General features: G+C 41.0%; 2 protein-coding genes across 7 annotated transcripts in view; one reads left to right on the top strand and one right to left on the bottom strand.

The window, feature by feature from the left end:
- LOC130076786 (zinc-binding protein A33-like) overlaps positions 1–7,528 on the bottom strand; it is a 45,741-nt gene extending 38,213 nt beyond the window's left edge. The window contains exon 1 of the mRNA XM_056242015.1: positions 6,961–7,528. Within this exon, the coding sequence (XP_056097990.1) occupies positions 6,961–7,356 (396 nt within the window). The 5' untranslated portion in view covers positions 7,357–7,528. The remainder of the gene's footprint in view (positions 1–6,960) is intronic.
- A 1,058-nt stretch (positions 7,529–8,586) lies between these two features.
- nup62l (nucleoporin 62 like) lies at positions 8,587–26,593 on the top strand. Of its 6 annotated transcripts, none has more exons than XM_056242003.1 (14): positions 8,661–8,717; positions 9,886–10,334; positions 10,389–10,539; positions 12,532–12,764; positions 17,999–18,070; positions 18,166–18,273; positions 19,832–19,936; positions 20,064–20,166; positions 20,243–20,387; positions 22,425–22,474; positions 24,331–24,465; positions 24,547–24,658; positions 24,754–24,820; positions 26,412–26,593. In XM_056242003.1, the coding sequence occupies exons 2-14, from the start codon at positions 9,902–9,904 to the stop codon at positions 26,501–26,503; spliced, it is 1,806 nt and encodes a 601-aa protein (XP_056097978.1). In that variant the 5' UTR covers positions 8,661–8,717; positions 9,886–9,901; the 3' UTR covers positions 26,504–26,593. The 6 variants fall into 6 exon arrangements, with proteins under 6 accessions (XP_056097976.1, XP_056097978.1, XP_056097977.1 ...); XM_056242002.1 differs by having other exon boundaries at positions 9,886–10,118; positions 10,161–10,539; XM_056242004.1 differs by having other exon boundaries at positions 8,662–8,717; positions 9,886–10,280.
- The last annotated feature ends 214 nt before the right edge of the window (positions 26,594–26,807 follow it).

Consider the following 26,807-nt stretch of genomic DNA (forward strand, 5'->3'; position numbering starts at 1 on the left):
GCCAGCTCTGGTATGTGGAGTAAATTAACTAGATTCTAATTTACTAAAGTCTCTTCCATTCGTGAAACAAAGGGGACAGTGTTTTGAATTGATTAAATCAGGGACTCATTCGCACATGCAGCGTCTTCTCTGATGAATGAACAACGAAGTGCTTTGCTTACTAATCAAGCCAGCTCGGGACATGTGACTCGAGATGACATCTCGTGAGTCCGGCCAAAGACCACGCGACCCCTTAGGGTCTCCTCTGTTAATCACCTCACACACAGAGCATAAGTGTAATAACGTGATCACCACCACTCAAATGATTAAACTCATCAACTCAGAGGAGTACGCACACACACGAAACTCCCCGGAGGGGGAGTGAGCGAGAGTCCACCACCCCGGCAAACTCTAACTGAACTCTGCTACACACACACACGCAGAAACACTCATTCATGAACTTTTAAATGCCTACCTCTTTAAACGTATGAAGTGTTTCTCTTGTTGTGTTTTACAATCCCCATGTGACCAAATTGATGTAACTATAAGCTTTTATGGTATGTAATCAGTTTGACATTCGTTTAATCACGAAAATCATGTATCTGCATTTTACTAGCCCTAGGAATGTCGCGCTTGGTATGATTGGAATCAGAGGAATCAAATAAGATCGAATCACTGACCCAAAGTGCAACATGAGGCATACTTTTATCAATACCAGTTTAGAAGTGTATTTTTACTAAATGTTATCTTCCATGCACATGACCCGGAGGGCGTGTGTTTTCGCAAACACAGAAGTTTGACAACACGCCTCCTCCCCAAACAATTGGATAGGACACGCAGGAAAGGCGTGCCTCTAGCTCCTTCAAAACTCGAACGCCACAATCTGTTCGATGCAGTTTCTACACCACATGAGAGCTTTTCCTGTGAGAGGATCCATGGCTCCTTCGGGGAGCTTTCTCCGTTTTCTTTAATCTTTCTTTATTTTCGTCTTCGGACTTTTCTTACGTTTAGTTTCAGTGAAATGAACGTAATTGGCAACTTCAACCTGAAGGAGACTCTTCGAATCTGCAGCGACCACGCTCGCCCAGAAGAGCTGAGAAAGCACGCACCTGCTCCTAAGGACACGCACGCAAGACGCGGTTTTCCTCAGCAACACCAGGAGAACCAAAGACCTTTAAGCCTTCATTCAAACTAACGCGCTTTGCCCGCTCTGAACTACCACGTGAACGCATGACGCAAGGACAGAGACACGCACCCTTATTCACATCAACCACAAAGAGCTTTACCTGTGCAAGTAACCGTCTACCATTCTTTCGAGGTTTAAGATCTGTTGATTCTTGGTGTCTAGAGAGGTTCTGTGTCTATGATGAATTTTGCCAAACCAGAAGATCTCTCATCTTCTCACTCTCTCTCTCTCTCTCTCTCTCTCTCTCTCTCTCACTCCCAATCTTGCGCTCTCGCAATCTCTCTCTCTCACTCCTGTTTGTTATTCGTCTGTCTCATTTGTTTTACTGTTTACTGTACATACATGTATCCCGTGTTTAAATGTAGAATTCTGTGTCCGTAGTTTAACTTTATTAAAACCATTATATTCTTGATTGTTTTGAATGCTCATATTTTACAAGTCAATGAAATGCGATCCTATAGCTACAAAGCTTTACAAATTGTTACTATATCAGTAACGTAAATTTTATAAACACGAGAAAATTAATGTTCACGGCCGGAACATTGAGATTTCTTGGAGTTTATAAAAAGGGATAACGTTGTTGAAGTAATTGATGGGTTAATCTTACAGCCGTTTGCTGGACAAACCGATTGTTTGATAGCCAATTGATTCCCTTAAAGTTATCTCATATAATCGATCTGAAATGAGACCATTGATATATGAATGAGGAATTATAATTCGTTGTGATTGATCATTCATATATACAATCGATCTATTTTCAATTTCGATAATTTAACTGTAATATGCAATATATTAATCATATTCATGATTAATTATTAAAATTCCCTATGCATAATTTGAGGCACATCTCGATGTCGCTACAATATAATTTCATGTGTTTTATTTTTTTTATAACGACAAATGATCGCGTTTACAAGCCAGCGTCATTATAGTAGCCTAGTCTATTGGTTACCGTTTTACTGAATCTATATGATACTTCAATGCAATGTTTGAGTGGTTGATAATAACTATATATCGTCAATATTATAATATCAAGCTACCATAAATGAATCTGCAAATTTTACAAATCGATTTGCATTATAGCTTGAGGCAAGACAAATAAACAAATATCACAGACATGTTAGGTATCCTAAAATATGATTTTATTAATAATCTTCCTCCTTTCTTTGTACATGTTGAGTAGACTACACTTTTTAGGTCAAACATTTGCTATTGGCATTTCATCGATTGCAAAGTTCAAATCAGAACGAGAATACTATCGCGATAGCTAACCATCAAAAACTAGAATATCGTTTACTAGCTACCAGATTGATAATTCGCTACTACTCTAGCGAATTAGAGAGGTTAGAGAGAGGCATTCTTTTTTTGATGGGGGGTTTGATGCTCCCTGCACACGCAAGGTCTCTCGCTCGCTTTCTCTCTCTGGCGTCCGCGCGCGTTGCAGCACAGTCTCTGTCTCGCGTGCGCGCTCGCTCTAGATTCCGGGAGATTTGAACTAATTTGCGGTATAACTTGTCGATCACGAGTGGCTCAACAGGTAGAGATCTATAGATAAACTCATCTTTCAGGCATTTGACCGACCGGGTTGACAATTTAGCGTGAGAAACCGGGGGTGTGGCGTGTGAGCGTGTGAAACCAATCAAAAGCGGGTGTCTCACGGCCAATGCGTGAGAGTTGGCAGCTCTGCAATGTTGATCCTCGTTCTGCCTTTAACGCGATCACTTTCTCTTTTTCTCTTTTTGCTTTGCTCCGATAAAACCTTTGCTTTCTTGTTTTTCTGTGCTGCTTCGGCCATGACTATAACATTTGGCTCGCAAGTCCGATTTTAAGGAAGTGGGGGTGGTGGTGGAAGTGACGTATATGCCGTAAAGCAGTCGAATTTTGTAGTTCTCTTTGTTCGCCGGTTACTACCCGAAACCCGAAGTTTAAAAGTACGATTAAAAACGCTACAGACCCCGTCAGGCTATGGCAGACGTGTCATTCAACCTATTGTAAGTCGATGTACCATCACAAGAGACTTGGAAATATATTATGAAGGCTGAAAAGTTACCTGTTGTTACTTTAACATTTCTTTTTATTAACAAATTCATAATCAATATTGAGGGTTCACAGGATGAACTGATTAACTGGTTGTAATGTTAATGTAGCTACATCAAGTTAATCCGATTAACTGATCCAAATATTTATATTTAATCAGAACAAGTTATGAATAATTATTAATATATTCCTTATGAGCTAACTTGCTACAACACAAACACAAAACATAAGTAAACACATGAACAAACATAACATTAAAGCTGCAAGCAGCATTTAGCGGTGTTCAAGCAGTTAAGGCCTTTAAGGCCGTTAAGCACAAAAGCATCAAAAGACATTAAGTTTTATGTAGCAAGCATTTAACCATTGACATCATAGATGGAATAGACCATGTTTTAGCATGATTTACCATGATATACCAAATTTAGTGTGATTTTTCATGATCTACCATGTTCCAGTATGATTTACCATGAATCTAGCATGATTTAACATAGTTTACCATGATTTACCATGTTATAGGATGATTTACCATGATATACCACATTCTAGAATGATTTACCAGGATTGTAGCATGATTTACCATGATTCATCACATTGCTAGCATGATTTGCCATGATACACCATGTAATAGTATTTTTTACTATGATTTACCATGTTTCTATCGTGATTTACCATGATTTACCACATTGCTGCATTGATGTGAAGTGCCAATAAAAATGAAGTGATAAACTCTGACAAAAAATGATTGTGTTATAATAGTTAACATGGAAAAACTGGTTTGCTTTAGTGCTTTAAATTTACTGTTGAAAATCAAGTGTGTCAAAATGAGAGTGAGCCAATAAGTGGTCTTCTACTGCCCTCTGCTGGCCATTCTACTTATTAATAAAGTGTTTTCACAGGTGCTTTTGCACTCATATGTAGACATTTGCTCACACACACACACACACACACACACACAAAGTCATTATGAAAATATATTTTAATGGTCTATAAGCATTTAATGTCTTTGCAAGCTATTAATCAGATTATTCAGAATTTATTCAGAAACATGGGACTACACACACACACACATTCTATTGTAGATTAAACTGTCTCATTCAGGGTTCACATTTGTCAATGTGACAAAGAATTTTGACTAAATGTGATTGTAAATGTTAAAATAGTGATTATGTTAATTCTAAAAATGAATTATAGAACAATGATAGTCAGCATTATGACAAAATTACTATTTTAAACGGCAGGGGGCAGTAAAACACCACTTATTGGCTTAATATGCCACTATATTCATATCATTTTCACCTTTTTAACTGTTATAGTGGCAAATTTTGTCCGATCTGTCTAAAATTTGTCAAGCTTGTTTAGAGTGATATGTCCTGACCTTTTTTTAAGAAGATCTGAGCATTCATTGAAGAGATATAGGTTTTTGGGGACATTTGGTCACGGCTACATATTGAAGTGACCCTATTATAGCCATCCAAATTAAGAAGTTATACCTTTTCTGATCATTATTGATCTAGAGAGTCCAGAGAATTGTACTGCACTGGTTTTAAACATTATGATATGAAAAGTATACGATCATAGATGGAAAAGACAATTTACAGCCAATACAGGCAATTTACCATGGGAAATATATGGTTTTAAAGCTTTTTAACAGTTATAGCGCCACCTATGGTCCGATCTCCATGAAACTCTGCATGCTTCTTCACCATGTTATGACACATGTGCTCATCAATTTTTGTGAAGTTCTGAGTTTTTATTTATGATTTATAGGCTTTTGAGTGTATTTTGACACGCCCCCTTTCTAAATGACCCCGTTACAGTAAAGCAAAGGGCAAAGTTCAACTTTTTTTGATAATTATTGATCTAGACAGTCCAGAGAATTGTCCTAGACTGGTCTGGTTCCGATCGGGCAAAAAACCAGGGACTAGTTCGCAAAAGTAGGTTTTGGACAAAATTGGCCATAACAAATTTTTTTTTGCTCAAATCGAGAATCCGAGATATACATCTTGTCCGTCTTGAGCCAAGGAACACAGTGGTGCAAAAAGCTTGATCCCAATTCAAACGGTCTAGGAGCTATGAGCAATTTAGTACTTTTGGTTGCTGTAGCGCCACCTATGGGCCAATCGGGGTCATACTCTGATAGGTTCTCCCCAAACTGAGGCCCTAGCACCTGGCCAGGTTTCAAGTCTCTAGGCCTTACGGTTTGGGCTGCACGATGCGTTTTAGGTTTTTTTTTTTTTCAAATAGCAATTACAATAGGTTTTCAGCACTTCGTGCTTGAATAATAGGGGACCTTTTTGACAGTTATAGCGCCACCTATGGTCCGATCTCCATGAAACTCTGCATGCTTCTTCACCATGTTATGACACATGTGCTCATCAATTTTTGTGAAGTTCTGAGTTTTTATTTATGATTTATAGGCTTTTGAGTGTATTTTGACACGCCCCCTTTTCTAAATGACCCCGTTACAGTAAAGCAAAGGGCAAAGTTCAACTTTTTTTGATAATTATTGATCTAGACAGTCCAGAGAATTGTCCTAGACTGGTCTGGTTCCGATCGGGCAAAAAACCAGGGACTAGTTCGCAAAAGTAGGTTTTGGACAAAATTGGCCATAACAAATTTTTTTTTGCTCAAATCGAGAATCCGAGATATACATCTTGTCCGTCTTGAGCCAAGGAACACAGTGGTGCAAAAAGCTTGATCCCAAGTCAAACGGTCTAGGAGCTATGAGCAATTTAGTACTTTTGGTTGCTGTAGCGCCACCTATGGGCCAATCGGGGTCATACTCTGATAGGTTCTCCCCAAACTGAGGCCCTAGCACCTGGCCAGGTTTCAAGTCTCTAGGCCTTACGGTTTGGGCTGCACGATGCGTTTTAGGTTTTTTTTTTTTTCAAATAGCAATTACAATAGGTTTTCAGCACTTCGTGCTTGAACACCTAATAAAAAGTCCAGGCCTGGTCCTCTCTCGTCCTTCACTGTCGTCTCTCCTCCTTTTATGCTTCCGAAGCTCCTCCGTGAGAGATACGGTACCGGTGCGTCTCTCGCGCCGCTCTCCCGCGGCCCTGGCCATTATCTTCGCCTGGGAATGTTCCCATGACAACGCAGCACTGTGTCTATCAGCTGACTGTTCTTACGACAGAAATTTCTTTATATTGCTATTAACATAACTGTTACATTTACATAAAAAGTTTTTAAAATGTTTTATATAGCCTATGTGTGTGAGTGATTCCTCTGCTCTCAACTTTAATGCTTGCCGTGTCATCAGTGGGCTCTGCATTACCTGACACATTTTTTACACATGAAACTTATTTAAACATAACATGGCAAAAATGTGTGAAACTTGAATTGCTCTGTTTGTAAGTTAACTCAAACTCTCCCGCCATCTAGCTTTAAAATGAATCACGAGTATTCGCTGGGTGGGTCACATGATCATGATAAAATTACTTTCTTGAAGTGATCATCGCATGTACCCTTCGCTAAACCTGAACCAGTTTGTTCACTTTCGTTTGAAACACCCCTACAAATGGCAACCCTTTCACAAACGCCATTTGGATTTTGCCCTTGATGATAGGCGTCTTGCAGAAGATTGGCTGAAGGGAAATAATCTGGCCGGTGTTGCAGAGACTCATGAGGCTTCAGTAGTATTTGGAGGAAGGGTTTTGCATTAGCAAACGCAATGTCGAAGTGAACCGAATCGAAAGGGAACTGTTTCTGTGTTTAGCACTGTGTTTAGCATATGGCATAAGAGACCTTTGTCTTACCTTGTAAGATGAAAGCACTTCACTGATGGGTCTGAATGTGTGATTGGTGTGTTTCTCTGAGTTTATGCACACTAAACACACAGGCTGTTTGTCCTCCAGACAGAAGAGTTTGAGTTTCTCACTGTGTAAACTGCAGATCTCCTCAGATCCTGATGAACATTTCTCATTTCCCTCCTTTATCAATGAATCACACAAGTTTTTTAACGCAAGAATAACTGGTGGATCATCTTTTGAGGATCTTCTCCTGCAGACAGGACACTCCTGAGTTTTCTTAGTTCTCCAGAACTGTTGTAGACACTCTTTACAAATACTGTGACTACAGGACAGAATAACAGGAGCCTTGAAGATTTCATAGCAAACAGGACAAGAAAGCTCTTCCACAGATTTCGAATCCATTTCCTCGTCTTGTAAAATATCCAATAATCTACAATTTACTTTCACTTTCTAAACTTTGGTTTGAAAAGTTAATAACCATTACAATCAAAATCGAATCTAGGTTCATTCAGAAATACACAAAATCCTAATATAATCAGTCCTCTGTTCTTCACAACACTGACTCGTTTTAGCTTTCAGTAAAAATGAAAGGCAGAAATAATGACTAGTCACTCCTGTACGTTTTGTAAGAGGGTGGAGTTTCTGAAGATGGCAAACAGGTATTCATATTTATTTTATTTGTGCTTTCAAGCATAATCTACACTCAATGAACTAGCATAATCTGATAAAATAAAATAACATAATAGGCCTGAGTAAATTTTTTATTTTATAATTATTATATAATTATTTGTTCTGGTCCTTAGGTGGTCCCGAATGCTTATGAGCCGTCCAAACACTGATAATAACAACTTTTTTTAGGTTAAAGTTTTAAGTTTTAAAACTTTAACCCAAAAAAGTAGTTATTAGCTATAAGTTAAGTTATTTTAGTTGTTATTGCTTCATAATCTTTCATTCAGCATTTTGATGTTACAAAACAGTTGTTGTAAAATGTAATGGTCACAGTTGTGTGGTTTTGAAATATAAAGCAAATAAAATGCAAAAACTATTACATTTTTTACAAACTTAAAACAAAACACAACTCTCTGTTTACGACTGAACATAAGGCTTCTCTGTAACACCATATAGATTCAAACTTCAATAAATTAAGAGAGAGAGAGAGAGAGAGAGGGAGCGCTTCAGAACTCCTGACCTGATATTTAGATATACTATTCAATAAATATATTTGTTTGTTTGACAGGGAAGCTGTGCGCAAACAGGAATATTATTTTTCAAAAATAAAAAAAAAGCACCCCAGAAAAAAGGGCACTTTCTCTCCAGGAATAAAAAGGGCAGGTGCTCAAGCCCCTTTTGATGTCTATGTGTGCACCTGCCTGGTGCTAATGCTGACTTTTAAAAACAACAACAACATAGTATTATCATGGTAGCTATTTTTGGCTCTTTTTGATGCAATGTTTTTGTTCTAAATGAACTAAATACTGCAACTAAATACTAAATATAACTAACTACTGCAAAAGTAAAAAAGAATTCATATAAAATATTTGGTGAGGCAGTTTATTTTGCTTTGTAGTTTGAGAGGGCCAATTTCCCAGTAGCGAGTGTGAGACTTTTTACAGTCTATCTATGGTGTGAGATTAGATCTCTAATTTCGATCAGGCAGTATTTTAGACAGGTGACGTAGAGGTCCTCAGAGCGGAAGCGCATGTGAAGTGACGACGAATATTGCGCGCGTGAGCTGCAGTGAAGTAAGTTACTATACGTGCTACGTAAGTTTTTATTGTATTTTCCTCCGATATGAAGTGTTTTATTCCACATTGTAATACATTATTTAGTGAGTCTGTCTTAGTTTTAAAGTAGGAACGTGGGCGATGTGATTGTGCTGAAGTGCGCGTTCAGTGAACGTAATGAACTGTCAGCTAAGTTACGTTAGCTGTATTATCACTGATGTTAAACAATATCGCTTATTTTATCGCTTTTTAAAGAACCAATAATACTTAACGTTTATCTCTAAAGAAACACACAAGCTACTATAATGCTTTAGTTTGTTATCATTTGATTTTAATATCATGTTATCACTGAATATAAACGAGAGGCTAAGTTAGTTGGACACCAAAACACTGGCTTTCTCCAAACCTAGTGAGTTTCCTTCATCATAGACAGTATGATGATTCATCTTAGCCTCAAAGCCCAGTGAACCTATAATACATGTTTGGACGCAAAACCTTGTAAACTGCCTACTTCTGCAGCTTTTTCGAGCCGTTGTAGTTTCAGGCTGCGTATCTAGAGGCATTTTGGTGTGTAGTGTAATGAGCGGACTAACGTTACATCAATAACATTTGTGGCCATCATAGTCTAAAATAATGAGCTAATAGTTGACTCAGCACACATCTACTGTACAATGACCAATACAAACATTAGGTCTAGGTAGGCAGCTAATGTAGGTTTTGAGAGTCAGCAGCTCTCTCTAATATGTCACAATATATTTCACATTTAGCTTTCCATTTGACTGAAATATGTTTATACTGTCTTAGCTGATTATCACACTAGTGTATCCACTATTCTTAAATTCGAGAAAAATAGATACAACAGATCTCAAATTGGAATATCGCATAACATTTGCAAATCGTTTCTATCCAGTGAGCCGAGGAGAACAAAATTGGCACTTCATGATAAACTGGCACTAAATATCACTAAGAAAAATGAAAGTTGCTGCAGTAGGAGAAGCCACTATATATATATATAATAATTTCGTCTCAGATGCTGTGCAACGAGATCGGTCCACTTTTATAATTTATGCTTAATTGTGCATCTTGGTGTTTCCATCCAGCGTTATTTTATGAGATATTCCAAAATGTGCATAAAAATAGGTGTATGGATATGGAAACATAGCTACTGTTATTTCACACATAGTTCCCCTCCTGTCGTCATTTACAGGGTCTTTTGAGGCACTATGGCGTTTAACTTCGGACAAGCGGGCACTGGGGGCTTTAGCTTTGGACCCCCCAAAACTACGGCGGCAGCCCCGACGGGCTTCGGCCTCCAGACCAGCGCTCCTGCAGGGGGGGGCTTCTCTTTCGGGGCCAGCCAACCCCAGACTCAGACCTTTGGGCAACCCCAGACTCAGACCTTAAGCCAACCCCAGACTCAGACCTTTGGCCAACCCCAGACTCAGACCTTAGGCCAACCCCAGACTCAGACCTTAGGCCAACCCCAGACTCAGACCTTTGGCCAACCCCAGACTCAGACCTTTGGCCAACCCCAACCCCAGACTCAGACCTTTGGCCAACCCCAACCCCAGACTCAGACCTTTGGCCAACCCCAACCCCAGACTCAGACCTTTGGCCAACCCCAGACTCAGACCTTTGGCCAATCCCAACCCCAGACTCAGACCTTTGGCCAATCCCAACCCCAGACTCAGACCTTTGGCCAATCCCAACCCCAGACTCAGACCTTTGGAAACCCCCCGCCGCAGTCTCAGATCGCTGGACTGCTCGCACAGCCCACGCAGAACAATGGAGGCACACAAGGTGGATTCAGCTTCGGAGCCCAGACTCAGAGCAGCACCTCTGGGGGAGGCTTCTCTTTTGGGTGAGACTTTATCTGGGGTGGTGTGTGTGTGTGTTTTGGGAGGGGGTGGGGGGTCGGAACTATCCATTTAATAAAGCGATAATAAAGTTATTCTTTAGGAATAAGGATGTGAGTGGAGCAGCTGGGTTCTGGAAATAAAAATCCTGTTAGTTTTCTCCAAAAGGAATTAATTTACCCTAAAACCATTAAAAATGGACTTACTGTGAGCTACAATGTTGTAAATCGATGGTAAATGGTTTTGTTAAAGCCATCTGTTTGCATTATTTCAACTAATTAAAAAAAAAAATTGTTAAACAGCAGAATTCCTGTTGGAAAAACTGCTTTTTATTTCTCCATTTTTAATTAGATTTTTATTCTCAGTGATTCATGGGATTGTAGTTCCTTCCCTCACTAAGTACCTTTGTCTTTTGTTTCAGATCAAAGTTTGTAATGATGTGATTCATCTTGTTGCTAGTTGGCTTGTTCATGGCTTATAATGCTTTAATGAAGACTTTTTTTTTAAAAATCCCTAGGGGAAAAATGAGATAAATTCTTCTGAAACCATGGCCACTATAAAAGTGGGGAGTTTCACTCTATAATAACCTAAATGTCATCTATGTAGCAACTTGACACATTAGGAATTTTTGCTGTATTCCTGCTTGATTTCAAAGTAAACTGGCTCTTTCTAATAGGGCTGTCGCGATAACCGCAATATTGCAGTACCGCGCGCTACTGACAGGCCAACCGCAGAGGAATGCAAGTAACCGCAGTAACCGCGAACCGCGTTTTCTTTTTTCATTAGGGCCACCCTTCGTAGTTCGTACCATGTGTATTGAATGTTAAATAAGTTAATAATGATAACAAGACTATATATCATGGTGATTTGTACAGAGGATTCGTGGATTTGGACTTAAGCCTAAACAGACAGTGAATGTGATCGACTGAGCGCGTGCGATTACCTGCGTCTGTCTTTGAAGTAGGGTTGCCAACTTCCGAAAAGAGAAATGCGGGACATATTACTATATTTTGGCGATTTCGGTTTTGTTGACGGGGGGGATCTCGCAGGCAAGGTCTCTCACTCTCTCCGCGCTACACGGTTTGGCGCTGACGCACATACAGCTATGTTCTGTCTCGCATGCGCAGCTCTAGATTCTAAGAGATTTGAACTAATTTACGGGTCGTGTTGCTGTTGTATCAGTCAGATCAGCGTAGCGCTCAATAATCGGGACAAATAAATTAGGCCCAAAACTCGGGACGTCCCGGCTAATTCGGGACAGTTGGCAACCCTACTTTGAAGTCAAGTCCTGTATATTCGTGAAAAGGTTGCCGTTTCCAAGGAAAGCGAAACATTTGTCGTAGGCTATCATCCTTTTAACGTGTAAGGGTATTTTATTTAACATGAATGGCGTCAGCGCTGGTCAGCATTTCACAGCGCGAGAAAGCCGTGGGGGGAAAGCAGCGAGTCACACATTTGATCATGCATTTTTGAACGTTTTCGTTGAATGAATGGTTTGACTCACTCAAAGACAGTCCGTTGGCGTAACAATGTAACTGCGCACTGAGTGAGTGACAGTCTTTCAATGCGCAGAGACGCTGTTTAGTTTCGGTTACATTGGTTACATTGTTTTTGTGTATGCTGACCACATCATAACACGTATTTATATTGCAACAAATAAATAAAAATATAAATAAATAAATGGCGGTAAAACTGCATATCGCGCTATTGAGCCACTCAAAATTACCGCAAGGGAAATTCCTTCACCGCGACAGCCCTACTTTATAAACCCTCAAAATGCATGGTATGCATATTCTTATCCATCACGGCTGTTTTATGATGATTTTGGACGTGCCTCATACAGTCAGATTTTTGAGTTGGAAATATACATTGTATAACTGAAAAATGACAGTGGAACAACAGGATTTGAAACAATTACATGTCTGTTATTTAAAGTAACTGGTATGTGTAATATTTATATATTGAAGTTTTTGCACTGTTTATGTCTTTGCATCCAGCGCCTCCCTTCCTAAACTCAGCACACCTGCAGCAGCTCAACCTGCGACCACAGGCATGACTCTGGGGGCTTCACCTGCCGGGACGGGCTTCGCTCTCGGAGGTCTGGCTCCTCAGACTACAGCGGCCCAGCAGCCTATGGGGGGATTCAGCTTTGGGACGCCCAAAGTTCAGGCAGCCTCAGTTGCCCCGACACAGCCCAGCCCTGCGCTCTCACTGGGGGTTCAGCCCACAGGTCATACAGAGTTACATATGTCTTGACACCCAGTTCACAATATCAGCTTTGTTTGTTATATAGTCCATGGGCCAGATTTACTAAACAGGGCAAATTTGAATTTGAATTTTATTGTTGAGGATAACCCCTTGAGATGAAACATCTCGTTTTCGAGGGGGCAAATCAGTGTGACAGCACAATCCTATAAAAGCGTTGATGGGAGAGTAAAGTTCTGCTCATGATCTACTGACGACACACAAATTAAAGAACAGACGCAACCGGATCATTTCTATAATGACCAACACAATCTATCAAGACCAGCGCATATTAGCATTTTGACTTTAAAGGGGACCTATTATGCAATATTCACTTTTATAAGGTGTTTAAACACTGATGTGTGTCTACAGTGGGTGTAAACAAACATCCTATAATGGTAAAAATCCATCCACTCCCCATAATTTAGAAGGGGTGTCTGAACATACGCTGTTCCAGATGTCCCCCCAGAAGCCCCGCCTATGACTGCTAACGATCTGCTCTATTGGCATAGATCCCGCCCTGAGTGAGCCGCATATACTCCGCCATGTTTATATCCTCTCTATAGCACCTATTGATATAATGTCTGCACCACATAAACATTACAAATGTTGTTTTTGGATGTACCAATTAACATCTACATCTGTATGTACCGACATCTGTGCAACTGAGGACACCGTGGATGAATTTCATTTGTGAAGGAAATATGCCAGAGAAATTAGGTAAAGTCTTATACGTTTGTGCAAATCATTTTACGCCGGACTGCTTTAGTTCAACGCTGGTTTGGCACAAAAGTTGATTCTGAAAGATGGGTCGATTCCACCATCCGACTACGGTTCCCACACAAGCACCTGTACAACAATTTATAGATGGCCCCTCTCGATGTGGAGGAGCAGCGGCTCTACCTTGAGCTCCTTCAGAGTGACTGAGCTCCTCACCCTATCTCTAAGGGATTGCCCAGCCACCCTGCGGAGAAAGCTCATTTCGTCTGCCTGTATCTGAACGTAGATTGACCGGTAAATGGGGAGCTTCGCCTTGCAGCTCAGCTCCTTCTTCATCATGACAGACCGGTACATCGACCGCATTACTGCAGAAGCTGCACCGATCCGTCTGTCAATCTCCCGTTCCATCCTTCCCTCACTCATGAACAAGACCCTAAGATACTTGAAGGAACTCTCCAGCAATCTAAAGTGGGCAAGCCACCGTTTCCCGACTGAGAACCATGGCCTCGGATTTGGAGGTGCGGATTCTCATCCCAGCCGCTTCACATTCGGCTGCAAACCATCCCAGTGCATGCTGAAGGTCCTGGTCTGATGGGGCCATCACGACGACAACATCCGCAAAAAGCAGAGATGAAATCATGTGGTCCCCAAACCTGACACCCTCCGGCCCCTGGCTGCGCCTAGAAATTCTGTCCATAAAAATTATGGACAGAACCGGTGACAAAGGGCAGCCCTGCCGGAGTCCAACATGCACCGTGAACAAGTCTGACTTGCTGAGCCAAGCTCCTGCTCCGGTTGTACAGGGACCGGACAGCCCTTAGCACAGGGCTCTTGACCCAATACTCCCAGAGCACCCTCCACAGGACGCCGTTAGGGACACAGTCGAATGCCGCCTTTAAATTCTCAAAGCACATGTGTATTGTTTGGGCAAACTCACATGAACCCTACAGCACCGTGAAGAGGATATAGAGCTGGTCCAGTGTTCCACGACTGGGATGAAAACCGCATTGTTCCTCCTGAATCCGAGGTTCTACTATCGGCCGAATTCTCCTCTCCAGTACCCTGGCATAGACTTTCCCGGGGAGGCTGAGAAGTGTGATCCCCCTGTAGTTGGAACACACCCCCTGGCCCCCCTTCTTAAAAAGACCACCACCCCTCGCTGCCAGCCCAAAGGTACTGTCCCTGACCGCCACACGATGTTGCAGAGGCCTGTCAGCCAACATCCAGAGACTTGAGGTTTGCCAGAATCTCATTTAAAGGGATACTCCACCAGTTTTTCTTATTAAACTATGTTATTCCCTTAACTAAGACGAGTTGATACATACCTCTCTCGTCTCAGTGCGTGCACTATATCGCTCTGTATTGCCGCAAAACTATGTTAGCACTTAGCTTAGCCCATGCATTAAATATGGGCCAAGCAGAGAAGCGACCAAACACTTCCACGTTTTCCCTATGTAAACACAGTTACTCGAGTAGTGTAACTTGACCTGGGCTGGTGACACAAAATAAACCGTTGCGCTTTTCTAAGCGTTTAAAATTGATGACTATATTGTATGGCGGAATACCATAACAAGTGCTTTTGAGCAGTTCGACTTGGCGCAATAATATCTTCACTAGTGAAAAGTCCTCTTACCGGCTCCCGCTTCCTCTCCCCCTCCCTCTGACATTTCCGTCAATACAACCAACGTGACATGCGCCGGTAGTAGTAGTTCGAGCGGAGTTGACGAAGTAACAGGTTGTTGGAAGCTAGTTAGCATTCTAAACAGCACAGGCTCTCAATTTCGGTCGGCATCTGTTCGCAACAGTCACACTTGCACCACCAATTGCTGTTTGCCCGTGGTCTTTCGCCAGCTCCGGTCTGTTCTGGATCATATCTTTCTTTCCTCTCACGGTCCATAAGAGCTAATTCCTCCTCCGTGTACTCGGGTTCAAACAGATATGGCTCTGGGTCTTCTACAAAGAAGTCATAATCATCTACAAAGTCCGCCATTGCAAATGATCTGCAGTTTGCTAATAGCACAGGTAGTAAAAGCCACGTTGGTTGTATTGACGGAAATGTCAGAGGGAGGGGGAGAGGAAGCGGGAGCCGGTAAGAGGACTTTTCACTAGTGAAGATATTATTGCGCCAAGTCGAACTGCTCAAAAGCACTTGTTATGGTATTCCGCCATACAATATAGTCATCAATTTTAAACGCTTAGAAAAGCGCAACGGTTTATTTTGTGTCACCAGCTCAGGTCAAGTTACACTACTCGAGTAACTGTGTTTACATTGGGAAAACGTGGAAGTGTTTGGTCGCTTCTCTGCTTGGCCCATATTTAATGCATGGGCTAAGCTAAGTGCTAACATAGTTTTGCGGCAATACAGAGCGATATAGTGCACGCACTGAGACGAGAGAGGTATGTATCAACTCGTCTTAGTTAAGGGAATAACATCGTTTAATAAGAAAAACTGGTGGAGTATCCCTTTAAGGCCAACTGGTAGTCCTTCTCCATGGCCTCACCAAACTCCTCCCAGGTCAGATTTTTTGCCTCCACAACCACCCGGGCTGCAGTTCGCTGGGCCTGCCGGTACCAGTCAGCTGCCTCAGGAGTCCCACAAGCCAGCCAGGCCCGATAGAATGAATGGCCCGATGTATATGAACATGGTCCACTTGGACTCAATATCTCCAGACTCCCTCGGGATCCGGTCGAAGTCCCGCCAGAGATGGAAGTTGAAGATCTCTCTGACAGGGGACTCGCCAAACATTCCCTACAGACCCTTACAGTATTTTTGTGTCTGCCGAGTCTGTCCAGCTTCCTCCCCCGCCATTGGATCCAACTCACCACCAGGTGGTGATCAGTTGACAGCTCCGCCCCTCTCTTCACCCGAGTGTCCAAGACATATGGCCGGAGGTCGGATGAAATGACCACAAAGCGGATCATCGACCTCCGGCCTAGGGTGTCCTGATGCCACGTGCACTGATGGACACCCTTATGCTTGAACATGGTGTTCGCTATGGACAAGCTGTAACTAGCACAGAAGTCCAATAACAGAACACCGCTCGGGTCCAGATCAGGGGGGGCCGTTCCTCCCAATCAATCCCCTCCAGGTGTCACTGTCGCTGCCCACATGGGCGTTGAAGTCTCCCAGTAGAATGACAGAGTCCCCAGTCGGAGCACTTTCCAGCACCCTTCCCAGAGACTCCAAGAGGGCCAGGTACTCTGCACTGCCATTCGTCCCATAGGCACACACGACAGTGAGAGACCCATCCCCGACCCGAAGGCGCAGGGAAGCGACCCTCTCGTTCACCAGGGTGAACTCCAAAACATGGTGGCTGAGCTGGGGGGCTAAAAGCAAACCCACACCAGCCCGCCGCCTCTCACCATGGGCAACTCCAGAGTGGTATAGAGTCCACCCTCTCTCAAGGAGTGTGGTTCTAGAGCCCAAGCTGTACGTGGAGGTGATCCCGACTATCTCTAGTCGGTACCTCTCAACCTCACGCACAATCTCAGGCTCCTTCCTCACCAGCAAGGTGACATACCACGTCCCTAAAGCTAGTTTCCGTGTCCAGGGATTGGGTTGTCGAGGCCCCAGCCTTCGACTGCTGCACGATCCACTATGCACTGGCCCCTTACGGTCCCTCCTGCAGGTGGTGAGCCCACGGGAGGGCGGCCCCACGTCGCTCCTTTGGGCTGAGCCCGGCCGGGCCCCATAGGGGGAGGCCCCTGCCATCAGGTGCTCGCATACGAGCCCCAACATCAGTCCTAGCTCCAGGGTAGGGCCCCGACTGCGCCATGCCAGGCGACGTCACAGTCCTCGATTTTACTTCTAGCATAAAGGGTTTATGATCAGCTCTTAGTCTGACCCGTCACCTAGGACCTGTTTGCCTTGGGAGACCCTACCAGGGGCATATAGCCCCAGAGATGGAAGTTGAAGATCTCTCTGACAGGGGACTCGGCCAAACGTTCCCAACAGACCCTTACAGTATGTTTGGATCTGGCGAGTCTGTCCAGCTTCCTCCCCCACCATCGGATCCAACTCACCACCAGGTTGTGATCAGTTGACCGTTCCGCCGCTCTCTTCACCCAAGTGTCCAAGTCATACGCCTGGAGGTTTTTCCTGAGTCTCTCCATCATTGTGAGACTCCGGTTCGAACATGTAAGGCTGAACACCGCTTCTGACTATTTCTAACATTTTGGCTTCGTGAGATTCTCCAGTTTTGTTGTTGGAGTATTTCTAAAGCATGGGTTATAAAGGCTCCGCCCTCTTCTGGAAAAAGGGTGGGGAGCAGCAACTAATTTGCATTTAAACGTACCCACGAAAACGGCATGTTTTTGCTCACACTAAAATAGGGGCAAATTGTACATGCTATAATGAATTATCTGTGTGGTATTTTGAGGTAAAACTTCAGACACATTCTCCAGAGACATTTCATCATAATGAAATGATGAAATGCCTGCCCCCCCCCCCAAATATTTTTTTAAGTATATGTATTAATTTGTTGTGCTTCTGATTTATAGGTCTGACTCTTGGTGCTCCAACTGCCTCCATAGCCTCAACAACCGCAATTAACTTTGGAATTAAAACTTCAGGTATGTAATGTGTAGCGTGGATATACAAATATTAGAAAAACTGGCAAAAGAAAAAAAATAGTTGTATAACATGTTTGTTTTGTGTTCTTGTTCAGCCACCCCAGCTCCCACCAGCTCTGCTCTAACGAGTCAGTCCATGGCGGCTCCAATATCCTCTCTGTTTGCGAATCCTATAGCCTCAACACCAGCCACAGGATTCACATGTGAGTCCCTCTTCCACCTCTTGTCATGAAGAAACTTCTACTTCAGTCAAATTCCCAAGCCAAGCTTTCCTATATGGTTTGCTATATATATATATATATATATATATATATATATATATATATATATATATATATTAGTGCTGGGCAAGTTAACGCGTTATCGCAGCACTAACATATATATATATATATATATATATATATATATATATATATATATACATATATATCTTTGGTTCTTGTGATGAGTCTCCTTGGATAAAAGCTTCTGCTAAAAGTTAATGTAGTCTAACATAGTTAAGCCTGATTTCCTATTGCAGCACTGCATCATATTTTCCACTCTGAATGTGAATCTGTTGGCTCAGACAAAGCAAAACAATATAAAGCACAACTGCTTTTGCAAAATCTCTTAGAGAACCTGCTAGCAAGAATATTTTCTTCACATAGTGAAGAACAACACAAAAATGTAAAATGTAAAACAAGGTAAAATGTTCACCACTTTTTTTTTTTTAACTCTAATAAAGCCAGAACTTTGGCATCCAAAAAATATTATTTACTGCAACAAACACGCACAACAATAGTCTTAAAGCATGCGAATTTGTATAATAACTTTATTTATTTTCCTTATTTGTGTCGTTTAAAATTTTCGATGGTAAGCTCTACAATATCAGTTAAATCATTTCCAGTTAAATCAGTTTGTAACACTTATAAAGTTACCCACAATAAGTTTTTATTTCCTAACATTAGTTAACTACATTGGTTAACATGGACTAGTAATGAACAATACTTTTACAGCCTTTAATGACCTTGGTTAATGTTAATTTCAACATTTAATTACACATTTAATACATTTGATATAAAAACTATATCTGTAAACATGACTCAATGCACTGTGAACTTGCATGAACAAAGATGAATCATGAAAAAAGATTGATAAATGCTCTAAAACACATATTGCTCATTGTTAGTTCATGTTAGCTGATGCATTAATTAATGTTGACAAATGAGACCTTTATGGTAAAGTGTTACCAATTTACAAACAATTAGGAAAGTAATGTAAGTTCATTGGACAAAAGGTGTGGAATCTCTGTTGCCATAATTTCAGATTGTTCTTGAGGAATCAGCATGAGATAACAGGCTTTTTTCTGTGCTCATTGACAGGCGACAAGTTACAATGGATGGGCATTGGGCACTTTTTTAAATTTGTGAATTTCTCTGAATTTACAAATTCTTGGAAACATTTAGGATAATGGAAGTACACAATTGAAAGAAATATATAACACTGTTTAAGTGGTTTTTGGATATTTTGATACAAAATTCTTACATATTGTACATTTAACCAACTTTAACAAAGATTGATATTTGATGTACTTGAGAAAGATTGAGTCGTAAAGTGTTACCAAGTATAATAAAAAAAAAAAAAAACTTGTCCATTAATCACAAACAATTAGAAAAGTAATGTAAGGTCATTGGACAAGGTGTGGGAGCTCTCTTGCCGTCATTTTGGATTGTTCTATAGGAATCAGCATGAGATAACATGGTCTTCTCTGTGCTCTGTCAGTGGGCGCCTCGATGGCCTCCGTGGCTCCTGTGATGACCTCAGCATCCATCGCTCCCACAAGCCTATCCCTGAAGCCTCTGGGAGCGGCTCCTGCTGTAACCTCAGGTGCCCTCACTCACGCTCATTAATGCACGCTCAACAAATAATTGAGGCCAAAGTACAAATATTAAAAGAGCTCCCGTAATAGCTATTTTCCTCTGTTGTTTGTATTATTTGTGTGTGTCTTTTGTAGCTATTGCTAGCACTGGAGTTAGTACTGGCTTTTCTCTGGGGCTGAAGACTATAGCATCTACTGCACCAGCCACCACCACCTCGACCGCCGTCCTCACAACCAGGTACAAAGCTTTTCACATGTGTCATGTTTCCTTCTGTCAAGTTGCAGAATGACATTCTTGTGTTGTCTTCTCTCAGCACTGCTCCAGTGATGTCATATGCTCAGCTGGAGGCTTTGATTAACAAGTGGAGCTCAGAGCTGGAAGACCAAGAACGACACTTTCTCCAGCAGGCCACTCAGGTCAACGCCTGGGACCGCATGCTGGTGGAGAACGGAGAGAAGGTAGAGACATACACTGTTTTACACCATACTGCGCATACACCATCTTGGCACTGGTACAGTTACAGCAACACCAAATGATTACATGACCAATAAAGAGACCAGAGCCTCTCTCGCTCGCTCTCTCTCTTTCTCTATTTTTATATATATCAATGAAGCTATGAAAACCTTTTCACAATATTCTAATTTTGAATTTGGGGTTTTCATAAACTGTAAGCCATTATCATCAAAATGATGATAAATAAAGGCTTGAAATATCTCACTTTGCATGTAATGAGTCTATATAATATATTAGTTTGACCTTTTAGGTTGAATTACTGAAATAAATGAACTTTTGGACAATATTCTATTTTTTCAAGTTTCACCTGTGTGTGTGTATATATATATATATATATCAAACACACACACAATCAAAATTATTCAACCCCCCGGAGATTGTAACAATTTACGAATGTAAGCTTTTCTAAAGATCCAGTAAAAAAAGAAAGAAAAAAGCCATTATAACATTTTATGGTAGGGATACAGCAAACCGACACCAAAGAACTCATATGACTCACATGCTAAACTGAACAGCCAGTCAGAGTTTTCTCTCTCATCAATGGCCCGGAGAAGAAAAAAAAACAACAACGTCCGACTAGAAAAAATGGTGCAGAACATACCGTAAAAACTAAGTCGGCCGACGCTCAAAAAAGCCCAGATGGCTTGGTGTGCCCAACAATTTTAGTTGCAGATCTAGCCAAGACAAAAGAGCTCTCACAGAAGCTACGAGAAGATGTTTTATTACATCAAAAAGGCTATGGCTACATGAACATTGATGTTTGATCAGAGCAACTGAGAAAAACCCTTGATATACTGATGACCTGATGAAAGTAGAGAAAAAACATTTCAGTGCAGACTATAAGAAAACACCGAACAAGCATCGACTTAATGCCCAGACACCTCGACGAACGCCACTCTTGAACGAGAGATCATGATAGGCTGTCTTGAATATATGCTTAAAGGGAATTTAGATGTGACATTTATTATAATTTATGGGAAGTTTGTTTTTCATCAAATAAATGCAGCCTTGGTGAGCATAAGAGACTTCTTTCAAAAACATTAAACAATCTTGATAAATCCAAACTATTGACTGCCATAGCCTGACTTCGTCATACTCATATTCTAGTCAGAATGTGAGTCTGATACTCCTCCATAGGGCTTTGATTATGAGGCGTGTCTTAACCGAACCAGAAAAAAAAACTCTGCACTCAATTGGACAGACCTACAACCAGCTAATAGTTGCATAGCATAGTTTCAACAGAACTCAAATGCACGCACGCTGGAAGAAGTAAAATAACGAGTGTTGCTTCTTTTACTTGGTCCTCCATGAGTGCGACCAAAGGAGAAACCACAACGACCACAGGGCTTTCATTGCATCCCATCTTCTTAGTTACCATCGGAGCCAGCTGATAAAATAAACTTTTGCCGAATCCTGTAGGAAGGACGGCAAACACATCTTTCCGATCGACAAATGCCTTGATTGCAGTTCTCTGTTCATCTTTTAAAGTGAATGCGCTGTCGATTTCTTCTAAAACAGACGCGATAGCGGAATCTCTACATCTCAGTTCTCCAGCGGCAGTCATCTCTGAGGGAAACCAGTTCAACCCAAGCGCTCTTTGATAACGCGATGATTACGTAACTGCAGATCATCTGTCCATCATCGTATAAAGCCCGCCCTGGCAATTTGATTGGCCCGACGATTTCTGAACCGATGGATCGAGTCCAGACCGAACTTCCCGACCAAAAAATGTTGTGGGCGGGGTTCGGGCTGGCATCCAGGCTATGACTGCCATTGTATATGAACTAAATTCATCAGTGAGTTACAGGTGTTAATGCATGTACAGATGGCTGTTTTCTTTGGCATGAATGAAGTGACTGGTCTAGAGATTCATGTAGTTATCTTAACCAACTGTGAACCCAAACCTGTTGATGACTGATGAGACACTGCCTGAACAGGTTTCCAGTGACAAGTCAGTCAATTTTCTTTTCTTTTTCTTTTAGATAACTTCTTTACATAAAGATATGGAGAAAGTGAAACTGGACCAACGAAGGTAATGAATGTTTTACTTGGATTAAAAGGTTCTATGTATATTGAAAACTGCACATTAAAGTAATTCACTAAAGCTTCCAGTGCAGAAAAAAAGGCAGTAAAAAGAAAATAACACAATTATAAAGAAGAGACAATTGTCTTTTATGCCGAGCGTCACGTGACCAAACCGGAAACCGGGTCTCATTGCATCCGCTTGTCAGAGAAAGTGTTATCGGCCGTAAGAACTAACTACGATATCTATGGATTTTTAAGGTAATCAGCTAACCTACTAAGTTCACTTTGTTATTGGTGTTTTATGCTATTTAAATAACTAAACGTTAGTGTGAAGAAGAAAAATTAAAAAAACTTTTAAATATCAATCTGCACATGCGAGGGACATTGGTTATGCTCATTTTTGCTTGCTCCTTTTAAGTTATCTTCAGTAAAACCGCAAAAAATTTCATGAAGACCTGAATCGGAAGCGATGTGATCTGTTTTCCGGCTTGGTCACGTGACGCTCGGCATAAAGCCTATAAAAGTAAATAAATACTATACAAAACAGTAATACAAAATATAGAAAATACACAAGACAGAATAATTTATGTATACATTCAATTTGCAGATGTACAGTTATATGCAAACTTAAGTGTATGAATGTACAGAGGTACATAAGAAAGTATATAAAATTATAATTATTGTAGGGCTGATCGATTATGGCAAAAATATATAAAAATATATAATCGTGATAAGTTTTGGTCAGCACTGAAATCACGATTATTTCACATGATTGTTGGTGAGTGATATGATCAAAGTCTTATTTTACAATATGAGTCAATTTAAATATCAGCGAAGTTTCACAATTATCCATACTTCAGCAAAAACTACTAGGTTAACTAATGCAAGAAAAAGGCCCTCACCCTACATAAGACAAGAAAACAGTCAGCAATAAGAACAAAGCAATTACAAACAAAACAAACTACTAAATACAACAGAATGAAAATACAGATTAAATAAACAGTGTTTTAAGTTTTTTAGGAAGATGTACTAACAGTGGTATTCAGATAAGTAATAGCCTACAACAAAAATAGAATAATCAAATGTAAAATAACACTGCATAGTCTTACTGTACACATTAAATTTAGATTAATCCTTATTAAAGGTACTTAAGTTATTCAGTCAAGATGAGTGAGTTATTTTCCTTTGTTATTTGATTATCCTCAATGACAGACTGCAGCAGATTTATTAGGCTGCTGTCACTTTAAGAGCAAATGCACGGATCGAATATACTGTTACACTGTATGCGTTTACTTAAGACATCATTTTATTAAGACTTTTTATTGCCAAACACGTCCCGCAGTTTAGCAATAGTAGACTGTATTTTACAACACTCGCTTATTTGGCTGATTTGGATGTTAAGTTTGGCTTAGGGAGGAACGAAAGTGCACCGCTGTGAAGGAATGCGGCAGCGGCACAATAATCTTTTTGCCTTGATTATCTTGTTTTCATAATCTTTGGAAACCAAACCGAATTCGAAAATCAATTACGATTAATCGCACAATGTGCAGACCCTGTTGGAAGTATCCTATTACTTGTTCAGGTGAGAGTGTGCATGGCTGTTCTGGTGCTCTCTAGTGCCGGCCAGAGGGAAACAGTTAAACAATTTATTATACCGCTAAGTGTTTATTATACAAAAATATTGCAAAAAATACAGCACTTGACCAGTCACAGTCAAGTATTCCAGAGAGCAGTGTAATAAGTCGTGCTCATTAAGTTGCATGAAACTAACCCTCTAAGATATCACCAGACAGCATGCATACTGTCATTTGCTGTGTTTGATGTGAACTGTGCGTTACTCATATTTCGGTGCTTGTACCACAGGCTGGATCAAGAGCTGGACTTCATCCTGTCCCAGCAGAAAGAGCTGGAGGATCTTCTCAGTCCGTTAGAGGAGTCTGTGAAAGAGCAAAGTGGAACCATTTACATGCAGAATGCAGATGAAGAGCGAGAAAGAACGTAAGAACAAACGCAGTCGGCTCATGTTTCCTCTGCATGTACTGTGACGTCACTGACTATTTGAATGGATCTTTTATCCAGGTACAAGTTGGCAGAAAATGTGGATGCCCAACTCAAGAGAATGTCCCAAGATCTGAAAGAGATTATTGAACACCTCAACACATCCAGCGGACCTGGAGACACCACTGACCCGGTATGCAAAACATGATCCATATTTGATACAGAAATGCTTTTTATGAATCGTCATGCGATCTGGGCAAATAATGACTGGTGTGTTGTTGTTTTCAGCTTCAGCAGATCTGCAAAATCCTGAATGCACATATGGACTCCCTACAGTGGGTAGAACAAAACTCTGGTTAGTATCTTTTTTGGATTTAGAGCCTTTTTATGGAGTCTTTTAGGGTGTGTTCACACTTGGCATGTTTGGTTGGATTAAAACGAACCCTGGTGTGATTGCTCTGTTAGTGCGGTTCATTTGAATGAGTGTGAACGCTGTCATCTGAACCCTGGTGCCACCAAACAAGCGGACTGAGATGCTGAAAATATGGATTCTTGCTCCACTTCCTAACAAACTCTGGTGCGTTTCGAATAAAATATGAACACAAGAGGGACCAAAGACATGTAAACGAACTAGGGCTGTCAGTTAAACGCGCTATTAACGGCGTCAATTTTTTTTTCCGCGTGATTAGCGCGTTTGGCCTAGCAAACTTTGTAGTTTTTTTCACAAGCTTTTGCAACAGGACGCGCCGCGCGAGGACGTTTTGTTGCTTTGTCGACCAAAGCGCAAGCGGATCTAGCTAGACCGGAAACAAAACAAGTCACGACGCCGCACACACTCGTTTGGGCTTGCGAGCCGGCCAAATAGTTGGTTAACGTTACGTTTTGAGTGGACGCCAATAAGATTCTGAATGGAAAGTTTACTTTTAAAAAGTTGCCAAATGGATCCATTGACGAGACCAAAGTGATCTGTGTGTTTTGTCGTTGTGAACTGAGCTATCATCATCGCAGCACGTCCAGTCTGAAACACCACTGATGATGGCCAAGCACACACACACACACACAGCTGATGCGAATTCTCCGCCCCCTCGTCAATATCAGGACCTCGTCAGTATTTCTTTCACCCTTTTATTGATGGACAGTGTTACATTGTGTGAGAGATTATTTGCTCCAAGTGAGAATGTTAGTGTGAAATTGAACATTGTATATGCCAATGTTGTTTTCAATAAAAAACATTTGCACAAAGCAAGCCGATCCACTTTTCCATATTGATAAGAGCATTAAAATGAGAAAAAATAATGGGACAAGAAGGAAATCAAGAGACATTTAGAATAAAAATGTGTGATTAATTGCGAGTTAACTATGACATTAATGGGATTAAATATTTTAATCGTTTGACAGCACTAAAACGAACCAAAAACAGGAAGATGTGGCCTTAAATAGCACAGAATGCTCAAGCAAACCTGTTTTTTCTCGTCATAGTGGCGATGTTGCCATCACAGTTCGGCACAGGCATCAGAACCGCGTCTCCTCACAGCAGATCTTCATTTGTGTGTGACGGAGGGATTTCTCTCTTCACGAGTTCTCAGCTGGTCAAAATACCATCATGTGTAGGCTACGCTCATACAACGAGCACATTTATCCCAGAACACAGCATTGTTTTGGATGTTTGGTCATTTCCATCGCAAAATATACGTAATAAAAGCCGACCAATCAGGTTGTGAAAGTATCTCAATGCCTTAGGTTTGGTGTTAAAATGCCAATGTGAACACTAAGCAAACCAGGACAAAAATAAATACATTTCTGGACCAAATGAACCAAGCAAACCGAACTACAAGTGTGAACACACCCATAGACGCAATACAAATAATATATTTGTAATAACATTAAATATGTCCATTATAAAATGTTACTTTGCATCATGTTTAACGTGTACTTTTTCTGTGCAGTGTTACTCCAGAGGCGTGTGGAGGAGGTCTCGAAGGTGTGTGAAAACCGCAGCAAGGAACAGGAGAAGAGCTTTCGTTTAAACTTCCAGTGAACATGCATAAAATACGATTTTCAATCAGATGTAAATGAATGTCATTGTTTTTGTTATTTGCTTCAAAATAAAATCATTTCTTTTACCTGATTCCCTCTTAACAAGTTTCTTTGTGTTCATATTGATGCAATTTTGCCAAATGATAAATTTTTCACACACATTAGTGATGAAGTCATTGCAATGGTCTGCAGTGTATTATTTTATTTTTTTAAATGTAAAATGAAGAATATATCTGTAAAGCAGGGAGTTTCTCTTCCTGGTTTACACTTATGAGATAAAACTAGCCAATCAGCTGCATGGAGCT

Source organism: Rhinichthys klamathensis, unplaced genomic scaffold (genome assembly GCF_029890125.1).
Source record: "Rhinichthys klamathensis goyatoka isolate OS25496 unplaced genomic scaffold, OSU_Roscu_1.1 h1tg000687l_1, whole genome shotgun sequence".
Lineage (NCBI taxonomy): Eukaryota > Metazoa > Chordata > Actinopteri > Cypriniformes > Leuciscidae > Rhinichthys > Rhinichthys klamathensis.